General features: G+C 45.2%; 1 protein-coding gene across 3 annotated transcripts in view; it reads left to right on the plus strand.

The window, feature by feature from the left end:
• MYLK (myosin light chain kinase) overlaps positions 1–22,109 on the plus strand; it is a 356,584-nt gene that overhangs the window by 211,214 nt on the left and 123,261 nt on the right. For all 3 annotated transcript variants that reach the window (XM_006259414.4, XM_059727477.1, XM_014599482.3), the window contains 3 exons: positions 8,133–8,270; positions 9,466–9,663; positions 10,888–11,134. In XM_006259414.4, the coding sequence (XP_006259476.3) occupies positions 8,133–8,270; positions 9,466–9,663; positions 10,888–11,134 (583 nt within the window). The remainder of the gene's footprint in view (positions 1–8,132; positions 8,271–9,465; positions 9,664–10,887; positions 11,135–22,109) is intronic.

The raw sequence follows: 22,109 nt of genomic DNA on the forward strand, positions 1-22,109 counted from the left end.
TTAACATCAAAAGGAAAACTGCAGGAATTGTACAACTTACTTTGTTTTTTAAAAAGTCTGTCCTAGTTCAGATGACATTGGGCGAAATCAATGGGAGCCTTTCTGTTGACTTTGGCCTTCAGTTCAAGCCCCAGCTGGGCTGAAATATTATGTTAGGGCCTTGTTACACCTTGCACTGTAAGCTGAACAAAGGTTAATCAGCTTAGTGGAACAGTCGTACCATGTGGCGGGACAGGGGGCGGTACTAGGCTGAGCCACCCACCTCACTGTGTCCAACCCAAAACCATGCTTTGGGTATCTCCCCTGGGGTACCTATGTCTGACTGACCCCCTTCTCGCAAGCCTGGGGTAATGTTGCCACCACCAAGGCACTGTGAGGGCTCCATGCAGCCCGAGGTACACAGCCCCTGTAGATCGTGTGGTTGCTTTGGTGGTTCTCAACCTCCTTAGACTCAAGGCACCTGTCAGAAAATGCCAGCTCTTAGTTTTCACTCATTTTTTGACCATGGAAAAGAAATGGAGCAACTCTTCTGTTGCAAAGAACTCAGAAAAACCACAACAGGTCAGACATGTTTTTGGCACTATGGATACCTATTTGGAATCTCTTGGTTTATCTTGTGAAAGAAGCAGGTATTTGCACACCTAACAGTGCTGCTGTTGTGGCTATGGCACCTCGGGTTGAGAATCTCTGCCCTAGGATATGCCAGCCTGCGTTACTTGGCCATCTGTGTGAAGCAGAAAGACGGAGTTAAAACTGGTGGCTATTTTTGTAAATTATGGTAAAACATCCTAGCTGCTGAATGGATTACATTTTACAAACTCTTCATGAAACCTGCATTACTGCCTCATCAGATCTTTCCTGTGTAACCGTCATGATTTATAGCCAGGATGATGATCCATTTCAGGCTGGTTGAAGCAACTATGCTGAAACTCCTTGGAGAAAAAATTAAACATCCCAGATTTCAACAGATTTTTTTTTTTTAATCTTTATGACAGTTTTCTCTTGTATTGGCCGTCGGATTTTCACTTTAAAGTTAAACAACTGTTGAATCAAAGCAGCACAGTAATGAATCAGGGACATATGGGATTAAAAGAGTGGAGCTGGTTGTAACTAATTAGTACTGCTGTTCTGAGAGATTGGGGCTCCTGCATTTTAGAGCTAGGGCAGGGGTAGGGGTGAGATGATGACATTGTAAGGAGAGGTATCAAAATCAGCAACCAAACTTTGTTCCAAGTTTTAGTTTAAAAATGTCCCCCTTGTATTGCCTTTCCCCCTCTGGCAGCGAAAATACCATCAGGGAGTTGGTTGCTGCTAGTAGTTTAGAGAGACTGAGATTTCACATTGCTTTCTAGAAAAGGCATCGATTCAAAGCACCCTCTGGTTCTTAACCATGGCTGTTCTGTGCAAGCCATTATTGTTCAGACCTAGGGAGCCTAACCCTAGTTCCCATTATTCAAATGACAAAAGGGGCTTTGGGAGGAGGGGATAAAGGAAGTCCTCAAAGCTGTTCCTGTGGGGCATGTCGTATAGGGTTAGCCTTTGCTCTTGGGTACTGTGTTTCTCTTCCCCTTGGCCTCTAGTTCCCCAGCGCTGGTGTAAGTCATGAATTCAGTCCCTCCACCATATGCACGTGGTTAGCAGGTGACTTGTGGTGCCTGGTGTGTAGATGCTTCTTGGGGGTGGCTGCAAGTCCTAAGATAGCTCCCAGGTTTCTTTGCCAGCACTCACTAGAATTCAGGCATATGTTAAATGTTTTCTATAGCAAGTGGAAACATATGGGGTCTATACACTTTCACCATATATGGGAAGCAAAATCATTCATTTAGCCTGGGATTATATCAATCATGTTAATGTTTTTGCCTTTTTTCACAAAAACATCAGATGCCATTTGTTCAAGCATGATCCACACAAGGTAAATTAAACATCCATGTGTTTGAACCTCAAGAAACTTTTGTGTATTTTAATGTAAATTAGGAAAATACTTTGTGCAGCCCTGCCAAAGTACTACAAGGCCATAACGTGTTTGAGTGCAGTATACGATAGCTTTGAATCTGTATACAGAGATGATCTCAGCAGGGTACAGGGCCCAGGGCAAAGCAGCCTGTGCAGGGCCCCGCTCCCCATCCCATGGCACACTTATGCTGGGGAGTGAATGCCCCTGCACACCGGACACGGTGGGACGGGTAGTGGCTGGAACAGGCAAAAACTGGCCAACCCATCGGGTGGGTGGGAGGCTCCACTTCAGAAGTGGCAGCTGCAGCCTCTCCACCCAGCTCGGTGGGGGCCCCCAAAGCGCAGGGCCTGGGGCGATTGCCCCAGTTCTCCCCCCCCGGGACAACCCTGACTATATCAGTGGTTCTTACCATTGCTAGACTGCAAGCACCCCTCATTAGACTCTAGGCACCAAAAGCTCTTAGCTTTCACTCATTTCTTGACTATAGAAAAAATTATAGAGCAAATCTGCTGCAAAGAATGCAGAAAAGCAGGTTTTGACACTCTAAATTCCTAAATGAAATGTCTTGGGTTATCAGCTGTAGGGGTTTGCACACCTAACAGCTCTAATATTGTGTGACACCCTTTGAAAGGATCTTATGGCACCCTAGGGTGCTGTGGCACCTTGGTTAAGAATCACTGCTGTATGTAGCATCAACTTACTGAAAGAGGGATCAGTGCACTACAGTAGAACTGGATAACAATTAAGGCATGTTACGTAGGTATAGTAGTCCTCAAAACAGTTGTCAGCAGATCCGTTTCGTTTTCCTGAGCACAATTAAAAGGTGATGTCTTGTGCTGTTTCTGGAGTGCATATTGCATGTAATAAACAGTCCTATATTTCTTGCATAAATGCTGCTTTGCCGGACAGATCATTTGTACAATTTAGCATTTGGCCTTTTTAACTTAAGTCATTTTCACCGTCAGCACACAGTATTTGGCACAAGCAGTATAAAATCAGAGGCATTACTACAGAGGGACAATCTTTCTTTTTAAAATCTATTTTGTGAGCATTGTGTATGTTTGAAGACAGTAATTTCTGGTTGCTATGGAACCAGCCTTTTTAGCCATGTATTTTTCTTGTGCTCTACCCAAGATTCATAGTTTCATAGTAGTCAGGGTCAGGAGGGACCTGAACAGATCATCTAGCCTGACCCCCTGCCACAGGCAGGAATAAATGCTGGGTTCACAAGACCCCAGACAGGTGATCGTTCAACCTCCTCTTGAATTTGCCCAAGGTAGGGGAGAGGACCACTTCCCTGGGAAGTTGGTTCCAGATTTTGGCCACCCGAACTGTAAAATATTGCCTCCTGATCTCTAACCTAATCCTATTCTCCATCAGCTTATTACCATTGTTCCTTGTCACCCCAGGTGGTGCTGGGGAGAAGAGGGCTCTGCCTATTTGCTGTTGATCCCCCCGATGAGCTTGTAGGCAGCCACCAGGTCCCCCCTCAGCCTCCTCTTGCTGAGGCTGAACAGGTTCAGGTCCTTCAGTCTCTCCTCGCAGGGCCTGTCCTGCTGCCCTCTCACCAAGCCGGTGGCCTCCTCTGAACCCTCTCCAGGCTGGCCGTATCCCTTTTGAAGTGCGGCGCTCAGTACTGGACACAGTACTCCAACTGCAGCCTGACCAAAGTTGCATAGAGTGGGAGCATCACCTATCTGGACTGGCTTGAGATGCACCTTTGGATGCATGACAAGGTACGGCTGGCCTTGCTGGCTGCGGTCTGGCATTGGCGGCTCATGTTCATCTTGGAGTCAATAATGACTCCAAGATCCCTTTCCGCCTCTGTGCTTTCAAGAAGGGAACTGCCCAGCCTGTTTGTATGCTGTGGATTCCTTCTCCCAAGGTGCAGCACCCTGCATTTGTCTACATTGAACCCCATCCTATTCTCATCTGCCCACTTTTGTAGTCTGTCTAAATCTAGTTCCGGCCTCTCTCTCCCTTCAAGTGTGTCCACCTCGCCCCACATCTTAGTGTCATCAGCAAACTTGGACAGCGTGCTTTCCACCCCCTCATCCAAGTCGCTGATGAAGATGTTAAACAGTGCAGGCCCGAGGACCGAGCCCTGGGGGACCCCACTGCTCACATCTCGCCAGGTTGAGTACAACCCGTCCACCACTACTCTCTGAGTGCGCCCCATCAGCCAATTTTTTACCCATCCAACTCTGCAGGCATCAATGCCGCAGTGGCTTAATTTATTGATGAGGATGGGGTGAGAGACAGTGTCAAAGGCCTTCTTAAAGTCTAGAAAGACTATGTCCACAGTGACACCATCATCCAAGGATTTAGTTACTTGGTCATAAAAGGCAATCAGGTTGGTCTGGCAGGACCTGCCTTTGATGAACCCATGCCAATTGCCCCTGAGCATGATCTCCCCTGCAGGCCCCCCACAGATATGCTCCTTGATGATTCTCTCCAAGAGCTTCCTGAGGACTGAGGTGAGGCTTACAGGCCTATAGTTACTTGGGTCCTCCTTCCTCCCCTTCTTGAAAATAGGGACCACATTAGCCAGTTTCCAATCCCCCAGCACCTGGCCAGATGACCATGAATGCTCATACAGCCGGGCCAAGGGCTCCGCGATGACCCCTGCCAGCTCCCTCAACACCCTTGGGTGGAGGGCATCTGGACCTGCAGATTTAAAAATGTCTAGCCCTTCCAGAAGATCCCTAACTACATCTGCGCTGACTGAAGGCTTGATAGAGCTATCCCCATATGAATGGGGAAAACTAGTCACCTTAGCCATGACTGCTTTTTTCATTTTCCACTATAGCACCTGTGCAATTAGCAATTTTTCAGGCAATTCTAGAGTTTCATTAATGCTAACCAGCTTTCTTATATATCACTTTTCCAAGGAGAGTGGGCATCAGAAAACAGTGTCATCTCCACTACTAAGCATAATACAGTATATTGTGGAAAATGGAGAAGGGGGAATCATTCAAGATAAACCGAAAAGACCAACCGTTACTCTTGTAAGGAGTAGATTGAATCAGACAAAATGCCTCTGTTTTGGTACATATTTTATTTGTAAGGATGAGGATGTTCTCAGAGTGGTTATGATATACACATGTGCCTTTGTCTCTGCACCTGAAAAGATCCTGCTAAACTTTTGGAAGCTTTTCTTTGCTGACCAGCTTAAATTTTCCTGTCCATGGTTTAGGTAGAATAGGATGCTGACACACCCCTCTGGATTTCCCCCAACGGTGGTAACACTCTTCAGGTTCTTAAAATATCCTCGCCCTTTCAATTCCTTTCTAATTTCTGCATAGTTTATCTTCATTTTGATAGGTGAAATTCACCTGTGTTCAGAGATTGGCACAAGGCGAAGTCCAGCCTATGAGTTCTTTCTAAGTATTATTTCTGAGGCTCTTAAGCAGCAGTTGGATCTGGTGTTGGTCGTCTGCACTTCTTCTCCTTTAATGGTCAGCATTGCCTAGTTGCTAGGGTACGATCCTGTTTGGACCTAGATTTTGCAAATTGTTTTGAAAAAGCAGACTCTTGGGCCCACACTGCCCTCAGTAGGGCTCCAGGTAGGTGCAGGATTCCTCAGCTAAAACCAGCTTGCGGAAATCAGGGACCAAATTGAAATCACTCTTGTAATGGAGGCGTTCATTTCTTTTTAATGATTTGCTTGTCCCCTCTGTTGCAATCTCCCTTTAGTGTTTATATGGAAGCAGGTTTTTTATGGAACAATTGGTTTTATTCCAGCACATTAAACATGCATTTTTGTGGCACGCTCTTGGAGGAGTTAACATTGCTGACAGATTCCTTTCTGGGGTTGTTTTTCTTCTGTTCCTTCAGCAGTGATGACCCCAAATTTTCTAAATATTTTGGGGCCATGCACAGTATAGCTTGTTCCTTGATAAAAGGCCAGAAACCCAGGGATTTAGATGTGTACAGAACTACATTTAGATGTGTATAGAACTGAAGACATACATATTCCAGTAAAGTGAAAAGTTCCCTTGTGTCTCAGTGCAGTGTTATCGGTTATGATGCTATTTCCTTCCCTGTCCATCTTTTTTTCTTTGCTTGTCCCTTCCCCTTTTGGTCTGTCTCCTTCCTTCTCTCTCTGTAAAATGTTATGAGATGCCTTGATGGAAGGGGATTACAGAAGTGCTATTATTTTTTAATGTCCCCTTTGATCTCTCTCCTCACCTTTTCTCTGCCCTATTTCTTTCTTCTGCTTTCCTCCCTCCCTTTCTTATTGTCATTTTTCCCCTTTTATGGCTTGCTACTTCGTTTCAGATCTGTTTCTGTTCTGGGGGGTTGCAGCAGAGAAAAAAAGAGGTAGGATCAAACAGCTCAGCCATTCTCTCTAGCATTCTCCAGGAGCGAAGAATGAAGGGCAGGAGAAACTGAGCCACTCTCATCACTGGAGATGGGCCAGGCCCAAATTTTGACCATTTCACTTGTGCAGCATCTGTCATGTTACAGATCAATACTGTCACAAACTCTGAGCTGGACGTATCCAGCACAGTGGGAAGTTAATCCCATTAAGCTGATCAGCAGTACCTAGCTGAATTCCCACATTTCTTGTCTCACAGGTTCAATACCTTCCTAGCCAGGCTCATGGAAAGAACGCCATAAGCCCTTGGGCCATTTCTGCTAAAAAAAAAAACAAAAAAAAACCTCTGCTAGAGGAAATGCCAGTCCGCTCTGCTTCCAAAGTTAGATAGCACACAAACAGTGAATGAGTTGGAAATTGTCCTCAGGTCAGCTCAACAAACTCCCTTCAAAGATGCTCCATTCTGTTCTCCCTATTTCCCTGGCTCGTTGGGGGCTACTCTACCCCACTCCAGCACACTGCATTACCGTTGTATTATTTCAAGTGTCTTGTTACACACCAGTAACAATCTTCAAGGCGGGGGAAGTTGGCCAAAGCTTTTATGATGGGAACGGATGATGGGAAGTTGTTCTGACTGATAGTCAGCCAAGCCTCTGCTTGGCGCTGTGCAAGGGAACACAATCTCTGCCATCAGTGAGCTCACAGATTCAGGCAGCAAGCGTATCCAAATGACCGACAAGTATTTTATGACTCGTTGCATTTGTCCTGATCCATAAATGGCCCTGTTTTGAGTGATTAGGCAGATGCACTTACCCCGTGTGATGGATCTAGCCAAATAAAGTAGCCTCACGCCATGTGAAACCCTTCAGCTGGCTATACTATTACAGGTAGTAGGAGTCTCCTACCACAACTGGATGTTTTTAAAGAACAAATAAGTTTTAACTACTGAATCCTAAAATGATGCTAAGCACAGCTCAGGCTGCCAGACATCAACTGATCGTCTCTGGACTTGTGAAGGAAACCTCCCCATCATGACACTACTAGCAGGCTGTACTACAGGAAAGGGTTGTGAAGTTGATTGCACTCCTCTAATCCATTTGGTATTGGCAGGCCACCAGGCTAAATGAATTGTAGTTTGATTCAGCATGACAAATCCCATGTTTCAGTGAGTTCAAAGTTTTAACTCATGGGTCATGAGAGTAGCTACTTGTATTACATCTTTTTAAAGCGTTTAATGTGCACTCATGAAAGGAGCTGGATTGTCAGCTGCAGAGCCCAAAACTCTCTGCGTGAGGACAGGAGTGTTAAGAAAAATAAGGGCACGTTTCTTTGTCCTATCCTGAATTAAACCTCAGCTCTGAGGAGATTCTCCCAACGGGAGGATAGTTAGGTCTCCATTAACACTTAGAGAAGAGATGTGACCATACAGGCAGCCCCCGTTTAGCGCTCTTAATTGGTTCCTGAAAAACCGGGCGTTAAGCGAAACGAGCATTAAGCGAAATTGAAAGTATTTGATGACCCAAGATGGCAACTGCAATTGCTTTTAATGACCCAAGATGGCAACCGCGAGCATTATAACAAAACTCATGAGCACTAAGTGCAATTAGGTATCAGTTTAAAATGAGCGTTATAGCGAAATAGCGCTAAGCGAAACAGCATTAAGCGAGGGTTGCCCGCATTGGTAGTAGTTTGTTGATGTGTTTATCTGAGCGTTGGGAGCTGGGCTAAGATCTCAAAATGAAGTTAACTCAAGCCTCAGAGCAGCTTAAATTTAGTAGGGAGTGTTCCAAAAATAAAATAGGAAGATAACTATTAAAAATTAAAATAGGAAGATAACTATTTTATTCTGTTTCACAGAAAAAAAAAGCAGCACAAAAGTGGAGGGCACACAGGCCATCCAGCCTAACAAGAACTTTGCACCAGTCTTCCTGAAAGGTCTGACTGACCTCAAAGTAATGGATGGAAGTCAAGTCATAATGACCGTGGAAGTGTCAGGTAAGGAGCCCAGGTACCAACATTATTGAAAAGAAAAGCCCTTAGATGCTAGATCACCAAATCACTAAACCATGCAGTGCTTTCCTTTGTGCTTCCAGGAACCAATTTTAATAAAGCAAAAATGGGTCATCTTGATCAACCTTCAGGGTGAGTGAACACTGCCTTTTGTTGGCGTGTTCAGACCTGTAGAAGTGCCCTTTTATTGGAATAATAAGCCAGGTAATAGCAAATTCTTATTGTCAAAATGTCATTAAGCCTAGACAAGACTGAAATGCTGTCTACTGCTATAAGATTAGTGCTGTAGAAGACAGAGCAGTCCTGCAGTGAACTGTGGTAGCACGAATCTTTGACCGCAACCTTGTGTTCAGAGTCTGTAAAAATCACTTTCCAGCCTACCCCACCTTACTTTTTATGATCTCTAATTAATCAAACTACAAATGACTCTATGTTACGTAGTACCAGGTCTGGGCATTGATGTCGCTGAAGGATGAACTTGCAAACGATGCAATTCCCTAACTTGTGTTCAGTAGTACATTAGTACTCCAGTGGTCCAATTAATAGTGGTCCAATTAATAGGCATAAAGCACTACTCATTACGAGTAAAGGTATCACTATACTGTACCTTTAAAAACAATGAAAGAAAACCAGCCTAGCATCCCTTGGCTTAAGTTTTCCATTTGCAGCAATTTTGCCTTTCATAAGAATTAGAATAGGTGATTAGCAAGGACAGCCTTGTGAGAAAGAGATCTTACTGTGCTTTGTGCTCCTATTGGGAACCTCAGCAAGAAGCTTGCAACCCAGTTTTTTCTGGTGTCCACCTGCCTCTGCTACTTCCCTACGTGAAGCCACCACCCTTTCTTCTCTGAACACATAGGTTATTTTGGCTTGAGTTTGGTGAAGGAGGGAGCAGACACAAATTCAGATTTGCAAATGGTTCCTGTTTTGATGCTGATCTCAAGCCATAAACTGAAAAGGAGGCAGGGAGAAAAATACAACAGGCTGATCTGTATTTAAGTAGAACCTCATTTCAAAATGTTCCAAGAGTTATAACCACCCCTCGACATAGAGGGGAATCAGTGGGATTTGTGCCTGCCTGCGCCAAAGCTGAAGTTAGTCTTGTCTGAGATTTGAAAAGGCAGATAACCCCTCTTCTGTTTTCAGTCATGTTGATGCCTTTTTCTTTTTCTTTGCTCAGCAAACCCCCCACCTGAAATTATCTGGCTGCACAATGGGAAAGAAATCCAGGAGACAGAAGATTTTCACTTTGAGAAGAAAGGCAATGAGTACAGCCTGTACATCCAGGAGGTATTTCCTGAGGACACAGGCAAATATACTTGTGAAGCCTGGAATGACTTAGGAGAAACACAGACTCATGCAACTTTGACTGTCCAAGGTATGAAGCTGAAAGTGCTCCTATCCATAAGTATGGGAAGAGCATAAAGACAAAAATATGTATGCTGGAGGAGGGCCTATTTAAAATAAAATAGCGTATGCATAAGTTGTGTTAAGGAGGAGGCTGCGAATTCTCAGAACTCAGCTAAGAGAAGTACTGAGCAGAAGCAGTTTCTCTGTTTTCACTCTGAAATGTCCTATCACTATGTAAAAAACCCCGTTCTGGCAGCTTAATCTGAGGATTGCACAAATACTCTATTATATCTGATTCAGGTTATAATTATCGAGGCCCATTTAGCTGTGGACTTAATGTAAACCATTTTAATGCTAGTTTTCTTTCTAATTATAAAGCTTCAGGCATTTTGAAAACCTGCCCAGGAGCCAAGCATTCTGCCTTCTTTTATTATTAGCACCATAAAAATAAGGGGTGAGGAATGGTTGATATCCACCATTTGAAAACAACCGCATACAGAAAGCCTTTGAAAGCATAGGGAAGGATATGCCTCACATGGGGGCATAGGGCTTTTAGATGTGCCCACCTCCATCTCTTCTAAAGAAGAAATCAGGCATACAGCATAGTGAGCTACCAACATCTTGGCTTTTCATCTTGCCGTGCCTCTGACTGGTCATTATGTGAGCAAGATCTTCATTCGTTCTCGCTCCGTGGTTAGAGGAAACTGTGTGGGTAGGCACCCCTGGGGAAGAGCTGGGGTAGTGGCTCTTCTCTTTGCTGTCTAGCCTGATGCTAGCTTCACCCTGCTCCTGTTGGGTTCAGCTTCATGGTTTGGGCTTTTACACTGACTCATAAGAGCCCTTTTAGGGGTTATAATACTGACCTGCCCACCAGCAAACCCTCACCTGCCCTTGACTTGCCCTTCCCACCCCCCGAGCCGCACTAGCTAAGAAAAAAATCCTCAGCTCTCCATGTAGGGCCGTTTTAATGTCTCTTTGCACGTCTCTTATTATGGGCTTGGATCTGGCCAAGAAAGTACGATACAACTGATTAGTATCAGTAGCCTATTAATAGGAGCTACTCACAAAGATAAAGCCTGGCTGCATTGTCAAATTAAAAGATTATTCCGTGAAGTGTGCAAAATAACCTTGTTCCTCCATGGGTGTTTTGCACGCACTGTTGTTCATTTGCTGATGGCATCTAGGCCTGGATGTTTCTTTTGTTAATTATTATTTCTGAGTCCTGCACGGTTCCTGTGTTTGTGTGTTGCAGAACCTCAGGATGGTATTCAACCCTGGTTCATTAGCAAACCCAGATCAGTGACAGCAGCTCCAGGGCAAAATGTCCTCATCTCCTGTGCCATTGCTGGAGACCCATTCCCCACAGTTCACTGGTTTAAAAACGGACAGGAAATAAAGCCCGGGACAGGATGTGAGATGCTGCAAAATGAAGATATCTTCACCCTGGTTTTGAGGAATGTGCAGCCCCGTCATGCTGGGCAATATGAAATCCATCTCAGGTATGTTCACTACGGAAGGAATACCTTGTTTCCCTTATTGTGGTGCAGCCTCTTCTCTCCCCACCCAAGCATTTATGGTGTACTTATCTTAAGCTCCTACTGCCCAGCTCTCTGCTCCTGTTCCCTCTTTGAACAATGCAAGAGTGCCCTGCTTCCATTTACTTCTTCCTCCCTGAAACCCGAGGTCAAGAACAGAAGCCTTAGCAACCCTGAGAACCACACTCCACTGCCCGCTGGCCTGTTGCCTTGGCTGGTGCTGCTCTGGGTGAATGAGAAGTGTTCCCTGCAATCAGCATGTTTGGCTGCTGCCACCTTGCCCGTTGGTTTCTGGCCTGATGGGCAAGGGGGGTACAGTGGTTCAGGCCGGTGACCGAGAGGTTTGTTCCTATATTGACCTGTGTCATCTTAAGAAGTCATTTAGTCCTTTAATACAACTCTTTGCCAAGTGTTATGGGGCTCAGTTAATGTTAGTAAAGTGCTTTATAATCCTTGGACAGAAGTGTAAAGTAAGAATTGCGGTAGGAATGAAGGAGCTAAGTCCTTGTGACAAGTGAAGAGACTCCATTAAAGCTGGGGTGGAAGGGGAGGAGAAAGGGGTGCATTGGAAAGAGGAACCAAGAAAAGGTCAGAGGAAAAGGATGGAACATTTCCTTTTTTAGATGCTGAAAAGCAAGCCTTCCTTGCAGCATAGTAAAAGGCAGTAGGCATTACTAATCAGAGATGTCATGGCTTTGCTGATTTACAGTGCTCACTGTCCACCCTATATGGCATCTTATTGGATTTGTTTTTAATGAGCCCAGCATTTTATGGGAACAACCTTGCCATGGAAGGTCATTCCACATATTTATAACTTACCACATGGGAGAGGTTTCTCGACATCTCTGAAATATCTGAATATTAATTTGGAGCGAGAATTGCCTCCTTGTGATCTCTGTTAAGCTAAGGCAGTGTGCTTCATTGCTTTTGTTATTTAAGAAAATCTGTGCCCCTGTCAATCCCCTAAAACCCTGGAGGATGCTTTTATAAATTCTCTAAGACCTACCTTTTATACAGTCTGATGACTTTCGGAGCTGGTATACATTTTTGCTGTTTCCTTGGCCCAGATAAACTACCTCTTTTTACACCCTGTGATAATGAGGATCTGGCCTGGATACATATTCCCGGTATGATCTGGACCAGCTTAGTTCTGCAATTTTAGATGGCTGTTGTTTTTCTATGCAGTTTACTGTACTTACATGTATTGCCTTATTTGGTTAAATTTAGTGACTTTATTAAAATGTATTTAAGCAACATGGACATTTGGGCCTTAGACACCGCAGAAAAAAATTATCTTCTCTTTTTGTTCCATATACAACCTTTTTAGTCTATACTGACTCGGAGACAATTTAGGCATGAACTGTCCACTTCTTCGGATTTGCTTTCAAAATATTTGTATGAAACTTCAATTCCACTTGCTTTTCCATGGGAGGTATTTTTTCTGCTATAAACAAGACAATTTTGTTTGATGTACTTCAGTTCAGAGATCCAAATCATAAGCTGTGCTTTGCTTGCTCTCTGACAAATACTCATGCCTCTTTATCTTTAAGTTAGCAGGACATTTTGTCATAATCCAACTCAGTTAACCATCAGATCAAAGGTTTTTGTTCTTCACATTTGTCTTTCTGACAAAACCACATATACAATTACTTGATCAGCCCGCTGTGAGCTGTTATCGATTGTGAAGCTGTAAAGTCCTGGTCCACAACTGACCCTTAATTCACCTCAATTGCACACTGATAGCATGTGCACCAAGCCAGAATGAACACTATATTTTCAAAGTAGGATCGTTTAGAGCGGTGCAGCTGTTCGTAATGTGGACCTTCCTATTAAAAAAAGTCTTTTCAACTGTGGATTAAAGTCCATCCCATAACATTTTGATAATTAGAAATACATTGTGGCCTTACCTTGTGCTATTTGCTTTGCAGCGATGAAACCTGTTTAACAAATGTAGACCTTTTATGTTGTTTGCAAATTATTTGTGAACTGATTCTGATTTTGTGATGATTCCCTTCTTGGCAGACATCATGTATAGAATTGAAGAATTAATAGAAGTTAAAGAAGGAAACAGCAGTGGTAACACTGACTTAATGGGGGTGTCTCTTCACAGCAGAATTAGCTTGGGCTCTCACTCCTACTTGAAGCATTGCCCTGAACCCCCACATCCACATGCAAAAACCTCTCCCTTTAGCCCGGTGGTAGTTTTAATCCCGGGTTAACTGCTGCAAGTAGTAATACAGGTTAGAAATCAAGGTTTCTACAGATTAGAAACATTCACTCAGCTCCTAACCCCCTGTTTTACAGTGAGGTCACACAATAAATGACTCAAGTGCCTATAGTCATCCAGTCCTTCCCACACCTTCCACTGTTTGCCAAGGAGAACAGACAAGTGTTGTTACAAGTCACAAGGGTAGTAGAGTAGTTCATTTTACTGCAGCACAAAGAACTATGGGGTGTGCCCCAGGGAGCTCTAGCAGAGATCATAGCAGCATCAAGAACACAGTAATTCAAGGAGAGCTTTGCAGTATGACTGCTCCCACCTGGCCTACATTAACCTCGGTGCTCAGACATTTGTGCTAATCGCCTGCTGTAACTGCAACGACAATATACCCTAAACTGGAAGACTCACAGCATTGTAAATGCAACTAGAAAGTCCAGGTAAAAGATTCTAGTGAAATCCTCTGAAGAAACTAGCACAGCAGAAAACTTTTACTGGGCTTGATGCTGATGTGAAATATTTAACAGAAAAAAGAATTAAATAATACATAAGATTAATCAATTTTACAGGAGGGAATTGTGGGGGATGCCACAATGGATTTCCATTTTTTTCCTAATCAATAATAAGTAAAAACTGTTGTAATTAGAGCTGGTTCCTAAAATCAATTCACATGTAAAATTCCAGTTACCAGTTAGGAAACAGAAATAAAAACACATCCCTTAGGTAACCAATCACCTACTAGGTGCAGTGGATAAGAAATAGCCTGAGAAATATTAAAGGGGCCAGCTTACCAGCTGCTATAAGTCAACACAGTTCCACTGCATTCATTGGAGCCAATGTGATTTATAGGAGCTGAGAATCTAACCCGAGGTTAATAGTCCATGGATTGGCCATTTTGTCCTGTACACTTGGTTGTTTCCAGAGAAGATAAATGCTTCTTTACCAGTCTCAATACTACGTGGGATAGTGGTAGCTAAGTCTAGTTTCTTTCTCTGTAACTCTGTTCTAGTGGGGTTTCTGTGTCTCTACTGCTAGATTCTGAATGCCATAACTAAGCAGTACCAGTCCGCAGCATCTAAGGCGCTCAAGCTGGTAATATGCTCTTTGGTATCTTGAAATCTTGTCTGATGCCTGAAGTCACATTCAGGATTACACTGGGTGCATCTATACGTGGTATTAAGGTGGCAAAATAAACTCTGGCTCTGTTTGCACCCAAGTCAGCTACTCCCAGATGCAGTGTCTATATGTGCACCCAGGACCACAGCTGGCAGAGGGTCCAGGGGGTCAGCCCTGGCTCCAAGTGGCGGCACTGGGTGGCGGAGGGGCTAGCTGGGGCACAAGAGTGCTAAAGTGCAGGTCTGGGTAGCAGGCAGCCCCTCATGCCCCAGCCAGCCCTGTCACTATCTACACGTGCATTGCAGCACACATAATTACTCTGCTGTAGGATAGTACTATCATATGGCAGAGTTAATCAATTTACTGTGCCCTAATACTGACGCACTTGTAGATTGTGACGGATTAGTCAGCTCCACAGTCAAGCACACATATCGATGCATCCACCAACTCCTATTAAATTCAGTGGTGCCCAAATTTCAACTTTAAAGAATCACAAATTGATTCAGTGTGGTATTTCAGATTCTTTTCTACATGGTTTCCTAAATGCCATATGTTATCCTTTCAGGGGTGTACTTGGTAGCCATGTTGGTCTGAGACAAAAAGATCTACAAAAAACTAGAACTCTTGTTTCCAAAATGATATCTTTTATTAGACCAATTGGAAAATGACAAGAAAATTGTCCTTTTCTGCAGGCTTCTGGGAGCAAAGTCCCTTCATCAGGCTCTGGGAAAAGTCTAATTTACATATTTAAATTTTACATGGCAGGGGAGGGGGTTGCAAGGAACATCATCAATAAAGGAAGAGACAATAGCTAAAAATCATACACATCACTAGCTGGGTAACATTAGCTAGCTAGCTGCCAAGAACACAAGGAGACAAGCCAGACGTTAGTAGCTCCAGCAGTCTCTGATACGGAAGTGCCTAGCCACTGTCCAATTTCAAAAGTTAAAGTCACAGTCATCGGCCGAGCGAGGACATTCTTGTCCAGCCAATCGGCATGGTGTGGGAGTGGCCTAGGCATAGAACTGTTGCTAGCAGTGGTTAAAGCTCATGCCATGACCCAGCAGCCAGCCCTTTGCGGCCTGGTACTGGGCTGTGGCCCAGTGGTTGGAAACCTCTGCTCTAGAGGTCTAAACAGATGTTGCCTTTGTCCCAAGAGAAAGCCTTTTGTCCCAGGATCCTACAGACATAGGAGTCCATTGTTCTGCTTGAAGTACCTATGAAGTATGCAAGATCTCATGTGCTAACACTTTCCCCCAGGATGACGGTGTATACATCTGTAAATTGATCACATATCATTTAAATTAGTGGCAGATTGTTCCAGGGACAAGGCTGTCAGGCTGTTTGCTCTCACTGGCCACCTACTGGCAGAGAGGCAGCAAATCAGCTTGGAAAGGCTGTGTGTGTAAATGGCTGTGCTGCTCCTTTTTGATCCAGATTAAAACCCAGGAAAATTGGGACCACCTGAAATGAGATGTCTGTTCATAGCTTTAGTGCAAAGGCAAACGAGGAAACTAGAAATAATGGCCTGAGCTCCTAGTGTCAAACCATTGTCTTCAAAATAACAGCCTCACATCTGAGAGCTTGAGAATCATTGTAGTCCCTCAGGTGCAAATCCTCTACTCTGTATGTTATCCTCACCTGCACAGTAGCAAAGCATTTCCCAAGGGTTTGACTACAGCAATTCTCCGTCATTCCTGCTTGCTTTCTCACTCTCTCCTCCTTCCTGCCCAGATGCCAGAAGAGGTTGGTTAGTTCTGATATACTAATGTAGAATTTCTGAGGGTCTGAATACATTCTAAGGGAGACTCCTTTCCTTGAATCTCATAGAGCAGGGGTGCTCAACCTCCAGCCTACAGGTCAGAGCTGGCCCCTAGAGCTGTGTCGTCTAGCCCACAGAGCCTTCTGCGGCTCTGACAATTTGCCAGAGGACACCATGCTCCACTTTCTGGACCCATGGGGAGCCCTGCAGCCCAGATTGCCTGGCCCTATATGCTGCAGGGTGGCATGGGGCTGTATGGGGGCAGTCCAAGGAGTCAGCATCCAACCCCCGTGTGCGAGGGTTTGATTCAGCCCTCAGAGCAGCCTCATGCCCCTCATTTGGCCTCTAGGATCAAAACGTTGAACAGCAGTGTCCCAGAGCAAAGATGACCATGAAGAGCAACTGGCAAGTGCCAGATTGCATCCAGTGACAAATACCGTTTATCAAATATGTCTATGGGCAGAGGTGTGTTGCTTTAGCTCTGTGCAGAATGCAGTGGGCAAACCCGGCTCGCTGCTATTATCAAGCAGTGTTCAGATTATACTCTGACTCTTGGGGGGGCCTCCGGCGATGGCAGCCAGAAGGAGCCTGGGCAGCTTAGAAAGGGGCAGGGTGGGCCAGGGGCTCTTGTCTCTTATTGGGGGAGCTCTTATTTCTTATGGGGGGCTCTCATCTCTTATGTGGGGGCTCAGCACCTCTAACTCTCCCCATATTTCAAACCCTGTTGTCAAGTAGTATGCTTCTAAGGAAGGAGAGCAAAAACCGCTCTCCACTCCCCCTTACCCACTCTTCCATGCCTTTGATGCCAAACCTGTAGAAAACAACTTGTCCTTTAAAGCTGGAACATGATTTTGGCCAGACCCCCAAGCTAGGATACATCTGTGCAGCTTCTTTGTTACCAGTAGTGCCCCTCAACTGAAGAGTCAGCCCAAAAGCAAGTCACTTTCCTTAGAGCTCAACTGTGTATCATCTGGATTTTATCCGCTTATAACTGCTTCTGAGCGAAGAGTTGAAGAGCACCACTTTGAAGCTTCACAATGAGCCTTGCGGAAGCACCAGACCTCTAGCCAGAGGTCAATGTATTCACCCTTTCTGCTTCATTTTTTGGAAAACATCATTCACTCCAGTCTTTGCACCACACACCACAGCCCAGCAGCAATTCTCAGTCTGCCCTGACTATGAAGAACTGCGCCTCTCCTGCTCTTCCTGCAGGGTTTTTCCTAAGGACAAACAGACAAGCAATCACATCTGAGATTCAGTGAAAATATTTGAATAGATCCTGCCAAGAAATTAGCATTTTAAGTTATTTTGAACATAAAAGCCATTCCAAGGAAAGCTGATTCCACTATAGGGCAGGTGGCTATTTTTAAAACTGCTGCAGGCCTTGCAGCTGGGGTTTTGTTTGTTTTGTTTTGTTTTGTTTTTTTAATTCTTTGACATTTAAAGATAAGTCGTGTACAAGAGTGTTATGCAAAGTAAGGCTCCAAATTCCAGCACTTCCAAAACTGTCCTCAACAGGATGGATGCTGAACACAACTACCGTTAGGGCCCTCTGCATCATTCCAGCACTTGGAAGGGCCAGGATAACTCCGCTGTAGCACGTTTAGCCCAGAAGGTCCCACTCGGGGAATTATTGGGGGCACGGGGATTGTTTGTTTGGGTTTTTTTAAGTATTTTTAAGTTTCACAAATTCAGCAAGAAATTACAGCCATACCACTACCAACCTGGGTTTGATTAATTCTAGCATCCTATTCTTGAATGGCTTATTATGTTTGTACCAATCCTCTGAGCAAGGTATCCAGTGTCTCCTAAATACAGCAATAAGTATTAGTTATAAGTAGTTATAGTACTTTATTCCTGTGAAAGTCTCAGCGCACTTTGAAAAGGTATTGTTTAGATATTTAGATGGTGAAGATAAAAGTGAAAAGAGTGAAATCTTGGCCCCACACTGAAATCAATGGCAGAATTCATCCTCCTTTCACTAAGGACAGGAATATGAACCAAGGAACCCCAGGTGACTTGCCAAGGAAACCATGAAGCATGGCAGAGTTGAGATGCAAACCCAGTAGCTCCGATTCCCAGCCATTTGCCTCAAGCATGAGGCATGTATTGATCTAGGTGCTTATGTGGCCCTCTGTCCCCACAGTATCTGCCTGCTTCCCAAGTATTTTAAAATAGAAAAAATAACAAACCCTCTCTTATTCTCCTTTCCCAGACTTCAAGAGAAACAGCATAGCTAGTTACAGGACATTTTCTGTTGCCTGCTTTGTCTGTTCTTTTGCATGTGTGAAGAACCTGAGAGAGGGCCACGGTACAGATACCAGTTCTGCATTTGGTCGAATAAAGTTGGGTCCTTACTTCCAATGGCAGTGCCACGTCCATTCAAGGTCGCGCTGCTGTAAGCATTCAACCTGCTCTAGCCCCTCCCCGCAGTGGGTGGCTTCATTGATCTGTTCAAAAATACTGGTTGCAGGCAGGTGAAACCGTGAACAGAGAGGCTTGATGATGGGTCCTTTTATACCTGATGTCCTTTTATGCCTGATGTCCTTTTATGCCTGCTGATTCATAGATTCATAGATGCTAGGGTCAGAAGGGACCTCAATAGATCATCAAGTCCGACCCCCTGCATAGACAGAAAAGAGTGCTGGGTTCAGATGACCCCAGCCAGATGCCTATCTAACCTCCTCTTGAAGACCCCGGGGGCACCTTGGTGAGTAAAGCCTCACCAATTCCCTTCTGTGCCCCCATGATGAACTTATAGGCAGCCACAAGGTCGCCTCTCAACCTTCTCTTGCAGAGGCTGAAGAGGTCCAGGTTCTCTAGTCTCTCCTCATAGGGCTTGGCCTGCAAGTCCTTAACCATACGAGTGGCCCTTCTCTGGACCCTCTCCAGGTTATCCACATCCCTCGTGAAGTGTGGCGCCCAAAACTGCACGCAGTACTCCAACTGCGGTCTGACCAGCGCCCGATAGAGGGGAAGTATCACCTCCTTGGTTCTGTTCGTCATCATCTGCTGATGCGCGATAAAGTGCCATTGGCTTTTCTGATGGTTTCGTCACACTGACGACTCATATTAATCTTGGAGTCCACTAGGACTCCAACATCCCTTTCCACTTCCGTGCCACCTAGCAGGTCATTCCCTAGGCTGTAGGTGTGCTGGACATTTCTCCTCCCTAGGTGCAGCACTTTGCATTTCTCCTTGTTGAACTGCATTCTGTTTTTTTCTGCCCATTTGTCCAACCTGTCCAGGTCTGCTTGTAGCTGTTCCCTGCCCTCCAGCATGTCTACTTCTCCCCACATTTTTGTGTCATCCGCAAACTTGGACAGAGTACATTTCACTCCCTCGTCCAAGTCACTGATGAAGACATTGAGGAGTATCGTTCCTAGGACCGAGCCCTGCGGGACTCCACTGCCCACACCCTTCCAGGTCGAAGCCGACCCATCCACTACGACTCTCTGGGTGCGACCCTCCAGCCAATTCACCGCCCATCGGACTGTGTAGTCATCCAAGTCACAGCCTCTTAACTTGTTCACCAGTATGGGGTGGGATACTGTATCGAAGGCCTTCCTGAAGTCTAAGTATATGACATCAACCCCTACTCCTGCATCCAGGCGTTTTGTAACCTGGTCATAAAAAGAGACTAGATTGGTCAGGCACGATCTGCCTGCCACGAACCCATGCTGGTTTCCCCGCAGCATAATTTTTCCTGCCAGGCTCTCGCAAATGTGAGCCTTGATAATTTTTTCAAAGACTTTGCCAAGGATGGAGGTGAGACTGACTGGCCTATAGTTGCCCGGGTCCTCCTTCCTCCCCTTCTTGAAAATGGGGACCATGTCAGCCCTTTTCCAATCCTCCGGGACTTGGCCCGTGCGCCATGAACATTCAAATATTCCCGCCAGTGGCTCTGCAACGATGTCGGCCAGTGCCTTCAGCACCCTCAGATGGAGCTCATCCGGGCCTGCCGACTTAAAGGCATCCAGTTCTTCCAAGTGACTCTGCACCATCTCAGGGTCTACGCATGGCAGTCTGGCGCCTTGCTGCTGCCTCTCTACAATCCCAGTGAGAGACTTGTCTTGCCCCTCGCTTAGGAACACTGAGGCAAAGAACTCGTTGAGGAGTTCAGCCTTGTCCCCCCTTCCATCACCAATTGCTTCTGCCCATTGAGTAGGGGTCCTATTCCTCCCTGGGCCTTCCTTTTACTCCCTATATATCTAAAAAACAATTTCTTGTTATCCTTAACTTGGCATGCCATCCTCAGCTCCATGGTAGCTTTGGCCCATCTAACTGCCTCCTTACAAGCGTGAGCAGAGGAGGTATACTCCTCTTTGGTAATCTCTCCCTGTTTCCACTTTTTATATGCTCCCCTTTTAGTCCGTAGGCTGCTCTGGATTTCTCTGGTCAGCCAGGGAAGCTTTCTGGCCCCTTTCCCTCTTTTTCCTCGCATTGGGACATCTCCCTCTGTGCCCAAAGGATCATTTTCTTAAGGCACAGCCACCCTTCCTGGGCTCCCATCACTTCAAAACTCCTACTCTGCAGTGCGTCCTTGACTAATCGCCTGAGTTCATTGAAATCAGCTTTCCTGAAGTCTAGCACTTTCACCCTACTAGTTACCTTACCCACTTGACGTCTTATGATGAATTCTATTATTTGGTGATCACTGTCCCCCAGGTGACCATCAATCTGTAGGTCCCCTACCATATCATCCCCCGTTGCCAATACCAGATCCAGTATGGCATTCCCTCTCGTGGGACCATGTACTTCCTGCGTCAGGTGGAGGTCCTGTACACAGGATAGGAACCTGCGTGAACGGTGGGACTTTGCTGTCTGCGTCTCCCAGCAGATGTCTGGGTAGTTTAGGTCCCCCATGACTACCGCCTCCCTAGTTTTTATGGTCTCCGAGAGCTGCCTCAGGAGCCCCAAATCTAGCTCTTCCCCTTGGTGTGGGGGTCTGTAGCAGACCCCTACCACCAAATCCCTTTCTCCTTGACCACCATGTATCCTAACCCACAATCCTTCTACTTTCTCCTCCTTCGATTCCGTCTTGATGAGGGTCGATGTATATTGCTCACTGACATAGAGTGCAACCCCTCCCCCTTCCTTCCCCACCCTGTCCTTTCTGTACAGCCTATAACCCTCAATATGTACCGCCCAGTTGTGGTACGAATCCCACCAGGTTTCTGTTAGCCCTACTAAGTCGTAGGTGTTTTCTGCAAGCAGGAGCGCTAGTTCACCCTGCTTGCTCCCCATGCTCCTAGCATTAGTATATAGGCACTTGAGCCCTGTGACTGGCACCTTTGCTGCCCCCCAGCTCTGATTCCCAAAGGGCCCCTTATTGCTTACATACTTCAGCTTCTTCTGTCTTTCCTACTCTTGCAATGGCCTTAAAGAGAATTTAGGTTTCTTAGAGGAGAGAGTTGATCCATGTGGGATTCTGCAGGTGAGGGCTTTTGTGTTTTAAGAATGATTACCCACTGCAGTCTCTAGCACTGGTTACTGAGGCAGTCCCTGCTGTGTTTTATTGTGTACAGCACACCCTTGAATAGGATCTGCCCTTTGTTTTTGAAAGGCAGAATTAAGGGGGAAAGATTGTTCCTTGAAAACATTAGTAAGTAGCAGTAAGTAAGTGAATATCAGCTTCTGCAGCACACAAGGAGAAAGAAAGTATCTACAGCCAGTGACTAGGGAGCCCCACTTGCAGCACCACAGCAGTATTTTTGCTTCCCCCAGCAGAAGTCAAAACTATTATTAACATATTTCCTTGCTTATAATGCAAAACCCACTTTCCCTCAGCTAAATGTTGGGAAGAGATATGTGTTGTACATAAGAAAATAGGGTATTTCAGA

Source organism: Alligator mississippiensis, chromosome 4, assembly GCF_030867095.1.
Source record: "Alligator mississippiensis isolate rAllMis1 chromosome 4, rAllMis1, whole genome shotgun sequence".
Taxonomy (NCBI): Eukaryota; Metazoa; Chordata; order Crocodylia; family Alligatoridae; genus Alligator; species Alligator mississippiensis.